We start from the raw sequence: 12,502 nt of genomic DNA on the forward strand, positions 1-12,502 counted from the left end.
TGAAGATTTTATTTATGAGATTTTTTTGCTGTTACAGATTCGATATTTAAATCTAATATTAAATCTGACTGTTATGATTTTATTATATTATCTCAAGATTTTTACAACCGCTTACAACGACCATTTTTTCCACTATAAATAGCCTACATTTTACAAAGAAGGGAAATCCTATATTTCTATTTTATTCTCTCTTCTCTATGTTTTCTGCTGGATTATAAATTAGAGATAAATTCTTGTTGTCCTAATTTTGGAAATTAAATCCCAGAAGAACCTGTTTAATCGTGGGGGATTACAAAATAAATCTTTAAGGACAGTGTTCAACACGACTCAGATTTCATTATTTTATCATATTTTTCCAACAAAGTTTACCTTTAATGCACATCTAGGAGTACCATTTTCCTTATGGTAATTCTTTATAAGCTCATGTGCAATCAATACACTATCTACAATTTTCCTTCATGGGACAAAAGTAGATTGGTTGAGGTTAATAATTCTGCCCAAAACCTTCCCTAGTCTTGCAGCCAACACTTTACTAATAATATTGTAAATGATAGTATATCAAGCAATAGGTCTATAATCCCCAAGGCTACTAGGACCTTAGGAATTATGGTTAGAGTGGAAACATTGAACTGCTTCAAAATCTTATTGGTCTGAAAAAATTTTCTTATCGCATTCACAATGTCCCTTCCTATAGTTCCCCAAACCTTCTTGAAAAAAATAACTATTATACCCATCAATGCCTGGCACCTTATTATTCCAAATTGATCAAAGGGCCGTCTTGATTTCCTCATCAAGATAATTCTAACATCCGCATTCACAACGTTCCTCACACAAAACCAAGGCTTCATTCTCGTGAACCACCAGACCCGTAGAGATAATTCTAATATATGCATGCCCCCTACTAGGTATCTCAACCCCTATAACCCATTGATAATAACTCATTGTTGCTTGTTTAATAGCATCTTAGTCTTCAATAGCATATCCATTCTCAACCATTAAACTAGGAATTGAATTTCTTACTCACCTAATTTTCATTGAATTACAAAATAATTTGTTGTTGAGATCTCCTGATTGCACCCAATTGAGCGTTGACTTTACTTGTAAAACTCTTCCTCCTACTTTAACAGATTTCTAAAATAACTCATCACAGCCCTCTCCTCATCCAAAAGTACAGGGTTCATTAGGTTACTCTGTAAGCTTTCTTGTAGTTGCTCCATCACCTGCCTACAGTTATCAACTTTCCCTGATATATCAGAAAACTCCCTTCTATTCAACCTTTTCAATTTCCTTTTGAGCTCCTTTAGCTTACACTGGAGCTTAATATTAACATTTCCCCTCCTTTCCTCTTGCCATACTCTTGCCATAATCCCATCATACTCAGGATGTGATACCCACATATTAAAGAATCTGAATGGGACATTTCTACTATTAACAACACCTAGCAATCTGATGATTAAAGATGAGTGGTATGAGATATTTGCAGGCATAGCTTCACATTCAACAATCTCCATTTCATCCATCTAGTGGAAATTACCCATACATCTGTCAAGCCTTTGCCAGATTCTATTCTCTTCCGCTTGGTTGTTTGTCCATGTAAGAAAATATCCTTTCATGTGCACCTCTACCAACCCTACATTCTCAATGCAGTTTTTGAAATTCTCATCTGGATTCATAGGTTCCTGTCCTCCCAACCTCTTGCTTGCAAAAAGGGTGGTATTAAAATTGCCTTAGACTAACCATATTCTTTCCATACCACTCGAAATATACTCAATCCTATCCCATAAACTTCTTCTCTCCATACTAGTATTACTTGCATATACAACTGTCCAGAAAAACCTTTTACTCTCCACCTCAATTTGAGTGGGAACTAGCTGATCCGTAGCCATAATTATATGCAGCTTTACACAAAGGATATCAAAACACACCCAAATCCATCCCAGATCCGCATCTTGGTAATTACAAGCCTTTTTGAACATTTTCTTTATTACATTTTCTAACTCTTGTCCCCAAAATTGCTACTACTTTTAAATGACACCTAACAATTAGATAGTGGATCTTTGACCACTTTCTGAGGTCATTAAGACCCCTTATATTCCAGGAGCCAATCACTACCTCTTTAATAGGGAAATTCTCATCCTTCCCCCTCCCCTCCTTCCATCTCCCTTCTCAACTGTAGGTGACATTGCAATCTCCACTCTATCCCCACTCTCCCTCTCACTATTATTAATACTCAATCCATGTATTTTGAGAAACTCATTAAAACATTTCTATGTTTTGATTTTGTTAGATACTTTAGTCATTCCATCTATTTTCTAAATAAATTACAGAATAATCTGTTAGTCAAACTATAGATGGATATTGAGTCTTTGGATTTTGCCATTTTTAATAGTCTTATCTATCTATTTTTTAAAAACAAATTAAACATCCTTATACTATAAAGGTGGTTTGATATTTTTCTTAATATTAATGGTCAAATGGATGGCAGAATGAAAGTATTTGACAAAAATAAAATTTAAAAACATTTTAACGAGTTTCACTAAAAGAGGATGGATTTGTTATTTAATGATAAGTTACTTAGAAAACAAACTCAATGATTGTTTTTACAACTTCTAGCTATATATAATTACAAGCCTACTCACCCTTGGTAATAAAAATTGCGTGCAGAGATTTATCTTACAATTATCTTTCAGGAAGTTTTCCTTCATGGGTATCCTCCAATCTACAGCTGTATGTATTATCTCCTTTGTCTTCATATTTTGGGATTAGCTATTTGCTTTGAATTGCATTAGGGCTACACACCGTATTGTCTTGATTTGTCATCTTTTTATCTTAATGATGAAACTGTATCTGCAGGAATTTAGTGGCCAACAATTTTACATTTGACAGCTCAAACATAAGGTGGATTACTGTCCCCTTGATTGTATAAGTTAATAATTGAATCTAAAATTAATTGTGTAAAATTAAGTTAAGTAAAAAGCTATTGCAAAATTACATTTAACATATATGCTTTTACATTTTTCATATTTTAATAAATAATAATACTTATTTTCTTACAATGCAGCATTTTGCCAAGATTGAATTGCCTACAGAGAAATTTTCCTTGCAATAGGAATCCTCCACTTTGTAAGTTGTTCTATTAGCTTAATGTTCAATTTCACCATGTATTTGTTAAGGGAGTTCCATTAATTTAGCCCACTTTTTCAACTTTTTCTCTAAATTAATATAAAAGTTTGAGGTTAAACTGAGCTTAAATTAAAATTTTAATAAAATAAATAAAACGGGATGAATTGAAGATGTTCAATAATTTAAGGGATGAATTTGAATATTTAACAGTTCTTTTATAAAACACCTAATGATTTAAAATTGCATTTTTTTAAATAATCCATTAGGAAGTACAAAGATAATGAAAATATGAATTGTTACAGATGCAAAATTTTCAATAAAGTGCGGCGGTAAAGAGAGGATAACAAGTGATGGAACAGTGTTTGAAGCAGAGAACTCATCTCTGGGAGGAGCAACCTTCAATGTGACAAGTAGTGAAAAATGGGCAGTGAGTAATGTGGGCATATATGCTGATAGAACTAGTCCAGATTATTTTGAACCCACCTTAGCACAAGTGAAAAGCACCAACGTTCCAGAGCTTTATCAGACTTCAAGGATCTCTCCGAGTTCACTAAGGTACTATGGCCTTGGTCTTCAGAATGGAGAATACACAATTAGCTTGTTCTTTGCAGAAACCAAATTCGATGATGAGAGCTCACAAACTTGGGAGAGTCTTGGAAGACGCATTTTCGACATCTATATTCAAGTATACTTCACACTTATAAATATATATATATGGATTAAGTTCATGTTTGGTAGCAACTTTTAAGTTAGCTTCTTTTTTTTTTTTTTTTTGTTCAAATATTGGCCTTAATTATTTTGACGATCAAGTTTAAAGAAAATATAAAAGGTTGGTTGGAAAAGTTGCAGATGCAGAACCTCATTCTTTGGATGATACTTGGTTTTTCAGGGAAGTCTCCAACAGAAGGATTTTGAAATATCAAAGGAAGCAGGAGGTGTTGAGAGGGCAATTATAAAGAAATTTAATGTTACTGTATCAGAAAACTATCTTGAAATTCACCTATTTTGGGCTGGAAAAGGAACTTGTTGTACCCCTGAACAAGGGTATTATGGACCAATTATTTCAGCACTCAGTGTTAATCCAGGTAGCCCATGATTTTATCTTATATGTGTTTTTTCTTTTCTTTTATTTTTTCTTTAGTTGAGCTTTTCCTTTTACCATACATTAGATGACTAATTTATTAGGTTTACAGTGGTTTCGGATAACACTAATGCTTGTTGGTTGCACTCGGATTTTTATATATGTTTAATATGTTTTTTTAACTTAATTCAAAATTCTTTTGCAGATTTTACGCCTAATGTTAGTGGGATACCGCCAGATCTTCGTGAAAAGAAGAGAAATATAGGGTTGATTGTCGGTGTTACTGTCTCTGCTGGAATTGTTGGCTTGGTTTTGTTATTTTTGTTTCTTTATCTTAACAGAAAGAGAGAAAAAGATGATGAGGATGGTAAGTTTTTAGTTTTTATGTAAGTCTAAATTAAGATGCAACTGATCACTAAGTATAAGTTCAAATTTTAAACTCAACCTTGATTTTTGTTTCCTGATCCATTCTTATGATTACTGATCCATAAGTAATTAAGTTATCATATTGTTCACAAATGTACAGTGTTTGCTGGGATTGGTCCTAAACCCAACACATTTAGCTATGCTGAATTGAGAACAGCCACAGAAGACTTTAACCCTTCAAATAAGCTTGGGGAGGGAGGATTTGGACCTGTATACAAGGTAATTCAATTTGACTTTTCCTTTTTTTTTTTTTTTTTTAATAAAAAAATGGATTATGGATTCGAACTCGAAGCTCACAGCACAATCAAATTAAGGATTATGGTTGTTTTATATTCAGGGTAAACTTATTGATGGAAGAGAAGTAGCAGTAAAGCAACTTTCAGTAGAATCAAATCAAGGAAACAGTCAATTTATTGCAGAGATAGCTACCATTTCTGCTGTTCAACATCGCAATCTTGTCAAATTGTATGGATGCTGCGTTGAAGGAAATAGACGCCTCTTGGTCTATGAATATCTCCAAAACAAAAGCCTTGACAAAGCACTCTTTGGTATTACTTTTTGTTTTTTGCATCGAGTTTTTAACTAATTATCTTTATTTTTTTAACTAATTATCTTTTTTTTTTCTTTAAAATGACTATTTAATCCCTATATTTTTTCACTAATAATAATGATTTGAATTAAACTATTTAATCTCTCATTTTATTTTCATAATACATTTTAAGTCCTTCCATCAATCTTATTTTTCAGTTTTTAAAATTAAAATACTAATTTAATTCTTGAATACTGCAATTCTCAATTTTATAATTAGTAACAATTTCATTTTTCATATCCATCTCTCTTATCTGAAATGGATGAAAAATGAAAAAATAAATTTACGAATGAAATTATAAATAATTACAAAATTAAAGGATAAAATTTTAAATAATTAAAAATATTTAGAGACTTAGATAATAATTTATCTTAAAATACTAACATTAAAAAAATGAAAAAATCTAAATATATGATGAACATAAATTAAGAGTCTAAGTCTTCGTTTATTTGACGGAAAATATATTTTTTCTATTTTGTATGTTTGAATTAATAAAAAAATTTAATTAATTAAAAATATTTTTTTATTTAAAATAAAAATTAAGTCATTTTAAAAACAAATGACCGTCTTTTTTAAAAAAATGACCGTCTTTTTTAATCCGTTTTCCATACTTTAAAGTTTTTATTACTATCTTTATGTATATATTTTATTAAAAAATATTTTACATGAAAAATATTTTTTATAAAATATATTTTATAAAAAATATTTTTTAAATATTAATTATTTTTCATAAACAGACGGAGCTTAAATAATTTAGTTTGTAAAATACAAGCGTGAATATTAAATCTAAATCATTAGTAGAAATAAAATTTAAGGACTAAGCCTCCGTTTTATTAATTTGAAATAATTTACTGAAAAATATTTTTCATAACTTTTAGCGTTTATAATATTCAAAAAATTTAGTTAACAGAAAATATTTACTCGTCAAAAAAAAAAAATAAGTCATTTTAAGAATAATAACTTCTTTTTAAAAAAAAAGTCATTTTTTGCACTTTTGACATTTTTATCAAGGCTTCTCTATATATATATATTTAATAAATTTTATTTTATAAATTAAAATTAAATAATAAAAAATAAATTATTCATTAAAAAATATTTTCCACAAAAAATATTTTCAATATTTTTTATGGAAGATATTTTTCCATAGAAAATATTTTCTACGGAAAATATTTTCCAATGATAAGTAATTATTTTTTGTGAAATAAATAAAATATTTTGTGTGAAATAAATAATAAATTTTTATTTTTTATTAGCAAAATTACTAACAAAATCTTTATGTTTGACACACATTTGTATAGCAAAAAATAGTTTCCAACTTGATTGGGCCACCCGATTCAATATATGTATGGGAACCGCAAGAGGATTAGCTTATCTTCATGAAGAGTCAATGCCAAGGATTGTACATAGAGATGTAAAGGCAAGTAATATTCTGATTGATGCAGAACTCTGCCCTAAAATATCAGATTTTGGATTGGCAAAACTATATGATGATAAGAAAACCCATATCAGCACTCGAATTGCGGGCACCATGTAACATCCTCCATCCTTGTTCTTCAACCTTTTCTATTTGCTTGTTTATTTTCTTTTATTTATGTTATGTGGAGTTGCATTGTCTTTGAATATAAAGCAACTTTATTAGTGGAAAAACATTCTTTTTTAAATTCAATTTTCATTTTAATTTCCTTAATTTCAGAGGGTATTTGGCACCTGAATATGCAATGCGTGGACATTTAACAGAGAAGGCTGATGTTTTTAGTTTTGGAGTTGTTGCTCTAGAGATTCTTAGTGGAAGACCAAACTCTGATAATGGCTTGCCTGAGGAACAAGTTTATCTGCTTGAATTGGTGAGGATAATAATAATAATAATCTATTTTATTCTCTCTTTCCTATCTATCGTTATATTTTCTTTTCCCAATAAAGTTTTTACACCTATGTTTTGTAGGCATGGAATTTGCATGAAAGTAACCAAAGTTTGGCACTAGTGGATCCAAGCTTAACCGAGTTTGACGAAAATGAAGCACTTAAGCTCATAGGGGTGGCACTCTTGTGTACTCAAGGCTCACCACTGATGAGACCAACTATGTCACGTGTTGTAGGCATGCTTGCTGGAGACATGGAAGTGAATCATGTGATATCAAAGCCAAGCTATTTGACTGATTGGGATTTTAAGGATTTAACCTCTGCCTTCTCAAATCAAGATTCTGCCCTATCCGTTGAAGCTAAAACTATCCAGCCAAATGATGATAATAACGCTGAGGTTGAGGCCATGCATACTCCAGTTAACCTCACTGCACCTAGCCTCAGTGATCTCATTGGGGAAGGAAGGTGATTGGCATGCTATTTCTGAAATATGCATCTTTATATGATCTATAGTTTTATGAATAAAGAACTGAACATGATGCTTTGCATCTGTAGTACAATATGGAAACATATATTTATCTTGCTTGAATTTAGAATTTTAAAGTCATGATATGACTTATGTATAAAATTTCTATTTTTATATGAAAATACCATTAAAATATTGAACAATTATTCAATACATCAACAGCACTAAAATAGAATGTTTCTTAAGATGCGCATTACGGCTTTTCCTTACATATTGGAGGCGATTCTTGCATTAATACTAAGGGAGCACATATTCTGGGAGTACAGTATAATACCCAAAAATGCGAATCTAACATCTTCGGTTGCCGTGAGCATGACAATGACAAGATTTTTCAGCAGCAACAAGTTGTGTATAAAAATTTAAACTTTTTTTGAGGAATCAAATGGAGAAGTCTGGAACATAAGAGTTCAATTTGTGTTGAAAGAATTTTATTTATACTGAATATCATGCTCGGAAGATAAGAAAAAAAAATCAACCATGTTGTTTTTAAAAATTTGTGGATCCAATTTCAATTATAATTAATTCACTTTTAAAAACTCATATATGAGATATTTTAATAATTTTTAATGTCTTTTATAGTCCTATATGAATTAGGAGTCAAATTGATACTATTGACAAATTGAATTCTCCTATATGAAGAGAGATTTTGGTCTAGTAGAAGGATGGATAAATTTTATATTTCTAAATGAAGCAGAAGACTAACAATATTACTTATCCTTCAAAAAGTAGCATTATGGAAGGAAGTGGACTTTTATTTGCAATCTAATTAGGTTATAATTTAATTTTCCTTATTTTACGAAGATTATTATTATTATTTTTATATTAGTAGGATGAGATTTAATTTCCTTTGATCTAATAAGATTACCTTATTGATATAGTATAACTATCGAAACCTGAAACTCAAAGTCCGAGATCCGAAACTCGAGACTCAAGATCTGACGTTTTGAATACCGAAACTATTAAGAGACCCAAGGGGAGTAAAACATGAAGCCATTATCCCAAGGAAACTCCAATCCTTATCAGGAGAAGACCAACAAGCAAGTGTTTATGCTATTGAAACTATTCTCCAAACATTGTGAGGATAAAACTTCCAACAATTATATATAAGGGCAACCTTCAGGTACACAATCTTATCTCATTATTCATCATTTTCATTAAATATGCCTTTGAACAAGCTATTGACTTAAACATCAAAGGTTTACCTATCAAACAACCCAGTGCTCTATTTGTTTTGTTGATTCAAATTCGACGAAGGAGCTAGTGCAATATCACATATATTTTCCTATTTTAACTAGGATTTGTTTTATTTTCTATTTTAATTAGGATTTATTTTATTTTCTTACTTCTTATTTCAATTAGGACTTATTCTGTTTTCTTACTCCAGCTAGAATTAAAAATATTTGGCTATAAATATCCTTTATTTGTACATATGGAGAGAATCATGCTATTAACAATGAAAACTTATTCTTAAAACTTTGGTTTTTTTATCCGTGATAAAGATGATTAATTCTTTGTGTCTCCATATTTAATTACTTATCAAGGTTCAATCTTATGACTTTCTAATCTAAATTTTTATCACTCCATAATCTTCGTTTCTTGTTATATATGTTAATTAGGAGTGTGATAGAGCAACTCTTGAAAATTATCTTTACCTCCATCGTTATCAGTTTAGAAGTTATTAATGGCTTTTGAAAAGAACCATAGTGTACTTACTAAGGCTTTTAGTGTTCTAAAAGTCTCTATTGATGCCATGCATGAGGAAGTGACAAAAGTTCTACTATTTTAATAGCAAGACCTTGATGGATCAAGCTTTTTAGGTATTAATTTCCTCTTTTTGAATTAGTGTCCTAATTAGAAGAAGTGAAAATTGTGACCCATATTAATTTAGTTGTTTATTCTCCTAAGTATTAATTTCATTCATATAGCAATAAATAATGGATCAAAAGGGTAAATAATAAACAATACAAACTCCATTTGCTTCAAAGTTTACATTAATATTAAAAGTAATTTATGAAATAAATTAATTAAGCTTTATATTTAATTTTTGCATGTTATTTTTCTATTATCTAGTTAATTATCTAAAAAAAATTAATAAATCAGTTAATTATTAATCTTAATTATAGTTAAGGATTGGTCACTACTATGTCATATTCTAAGGGTTCTACCTAGACTCCCTTCTCACTAGTGATGGGAATGTTGATGCATATTATGTGGAACCAAGATTAATTAATGCATAAATAAATTTATCAAAGATGGAGAATTTATCCGCTATAACATCTGGTTTGTTCTAGTCTTCTTTTGCTCATATAGCATACTCCATAGTAGGTGCCCTCGTGTTTGGTATATCTATTGTCTCTGATACTCTTTGACTCGGTGCACTGCTAGACTCACCTTTGCCTCTAAGCCCTGTTGGCATAGATCTCTCTATCTATAGAAGTTGTACTGGTTCGCCTCTAAGACAATCCCTCATAAATTAATATGTAGTCCTATGCAAGAAGCGAGCCCCAGTTAACATCCTATATGCTCCATCACGTCTCCTACCATAATGCTCATTAACTGGTGGCAATTCTCTACCTAGTCCTCATGTACTAGATATTGTGATAGTTTATTGTTCAGACCTCATTACTAAACTCTATCCATGTCTTTGGCTCTATTTAATTGGTCGTCTCTATACTCCTACTGAAAACCCCTTTGTCTCCTAGTAATTGTCTAAAATGCAAAGGACTTTCCTTGAAACTGACTCTAATCCTCTTCTATTGCCATTTCTATTTTCTACTATGCTCTTCCTCTCTAATTCGCTCCAAGTTGTTGGCTATTTTTATTAAAATTGAAAATTCTCCGAATAACTTTGAGATACATCCTAATCTCAGCATGCAAACCTTGCTTAAAGCACTTACATCTCTCCTTTTCTGTAGGGACTATCTATATGGCATATTTACTAAGTTTGACAAACTCTTGCTCATATTCACTTATTGTAACTCTGCCTTGTCTAAGGTACAAAAACTCCCTCCTTTCGTCTATTTATATGGCCCTAAGATATTTTTTCTTAAACTCTGTCAAAAAGAATTTCTTAATCTTCCACTCTAGTCTAACTATTCGTATTAATATGGTCCTCCATTTGTAGACTTCATCTTCCAGTAGAGATACTGCACACATCAAACTATCTATTAGTGAACACTTTAGCTACTGTAAGACATTGTCTATACTTTTTAAACAAAATTCTACAGGTAAAGGATCATCTTTCTTTATATCTCTAAACTCTATAGCACCATACTTAAGTTTTTCTATTTGGGGTCTAGGTGGTGCCTAGGCTATAATTGGTGGTAGTATCTAGATTGTTACAGGTGATAGTAGTTGTAACGACCCGAAAACCGGACCGCTACTGGCACTAGGATCCAGATCGACTTAAGGTCACCGGGACCCGTAGCAAGCCTAACATACATCCTGTATGCCTGTTAAATCCCATACATGATCATACAAATACATAAAACTTTAAACTTTTTCTTTCATTTACCAAGCTTAATCTGTGCATTCATAAATTCATAAACTCATAAACATAAAACCCCACACTGGAGCCCTCATCAAATGCTCCAATGGGGTAACATATCATACATTAAGCTTGGTTTACATAAACATCATTAAAACATTTCATTAAAAAGATCATGTACCAAAAAGGGATTTACATATACTAGGGCCAAGCACAATTCTATCCTCAATACAATTATTTACATTACATCACATTATAACACTTTACAATACATGTCCACATCTAACTATTACATAAAACATGACTTCTTTACTCTTACTGACTTCTTGGCCTATCCCGTACCTGCAAACCTAGGAGTTAAGGGAATGGGGTGAGCTACTAGAGCCCAGTGAGCAGAATAGTAAAACATTATATTAAAATTCATGCTTTCATGAAATGCATCACATCACAAACAAATCACATTAAGGATGAACTTGTCACCAATAGCCCTCTACATATCCAATAGTGCCAGAACGTAGAATGGGTCCTAGTCTTTCCCTTACATAACATATCATAACATTCCAATGTGCCAGGGACGTAGAATGGGTCTTCCTGAACTTTCTCTTACATAGTGCCAGGGACGTAGAATGGGTCTTCCTGGACTTCCATACCGTATCATCATCATATCGTATCATACCATACGAGGGCTAATGGATCATCCAATGTTCATCCACATCAACATCATATTATGCAATGCAACATATTCGTGAATTCTAATGCAAACAACCTAATATATATCTCATGGTATTCATGATGCATGAACATGCTCAAAATTTATTTATTTGCTTTGCAATATAAAGAGTCATTCTACTCACCTCAGGCTAGCTCTGACAAGACTCTGAAGCAGCTATCTCACTGCTGGGATCCTTGGTTCCTTGAGTCCGAACCTACACAGGTGGACTCAAATGAGGGACCAAACATACATGAACATGACTCTAAACAACTCCCCAAAAACCCCCTAAAATATCATAAAACAATCATAGAAATCATGCAAAGGAAGGCTGAACAGGGCACTTTCGACGGCAGGTTTGACAGCCGAAAGTCCCTCCAGAGTCGAAACTCAGCCACTTTCGGCGGCACCTTCGGCGGCCGAAACTCCCTTTCAGAGCCGAAAGTCCAACTTTCTGGGGCAGGGTTCGGCAGCCAAAAGCTTGCCTCCACAGGCAGGTTCGGCAGCCGAAAGTCCTTCGGCTGCCGAACCTGAGTTCTTCCAAAGTGGCAGAACTCAGCCTCCACATACACATTTTGCCTCCCAAAACTTTCAAACATGCATTTTTCTATTCTACAACATGCATACACAAGCAAACAAGCATATAGGGGTCTTACACTATCCTAAACCTCAACAACAACACAATGCATATACACATTACA

General features: G+C 32.0%; 1 protein-coding gene across 1 annotated transcript in view; it reads left to right on the forward strand.

Annotated features, from left to right (window-relative positions):
* Window positions 1-7,756, forward strand: part of LOC110603621 (probable LRR receptor-like serine/threonine-protein kinase At1g56140) — a 77,544-nt gene extending 69,788 nt beyond the window's left edge. The window contains exons 14-24 of the mRNA XM_021741415.2: window positions 2,665-2,727; window positions 2,854-2,898; window positions 3,062-3,123; window positions 3,426-3,808; window positions 4,013-4,208; window positions 4,410-4,571; window positions 4,731-4,849; window positions 4,968-5,178; window positions 6,518-6,749; window positions 6,913-7,063; window positions 7,162-7,756. Of these exons, the coding sequence (XP_021597107.1) occupies window positions 2,665-2,727; window positions 2,854-2,898; window positions 3,062-3,123; window positions 3,426-3,808; window positions 4,013-4,208; window positions 4,410-4,571; window positions 4,731-4,849; window positions 4,968-5,178; window positions 6,518-6,749; window positions 6,913-7,063; window positions 7,162-7,548 (2,011 nt within the window). The 3' untranslated portion in view covers window positions 7,549-7,756. The remainder of the gene's footprint in view (window positions 1-2,664; window positions 2,728-2,853; window positions 2,899-3,061; window positions 3,124-3,425; window positions 3,809-4,012; window positions 4,209-4,409; window positions 4,572-4,730; window positions 4,850-4,967; window positions 5,179-6,517; window positions 6,750-6,912; window positions 7,064-7,161) is intronic.
* The last annotated feature ends 4,746 nt before the right edge of the window (window positions 7,757-12,502 follow it).

This window comes from Manihot esculenta, chromosome 16 (genome assembly GCF_001659605.2).
Source record: "Manihot esculenta cultivar AM560-2 chromosome 16, M.esculenta_v8, whole genome shotgun sequence".
In the NCBI taxonomy this organism is placed as follows: domain Eukaryota; kingdom Viridiplantae; phylum Streptophyta; class Magnoliopsida; order Malpighiales; family Euphorbiaceae; genus Manihot; species Manihot esculenta.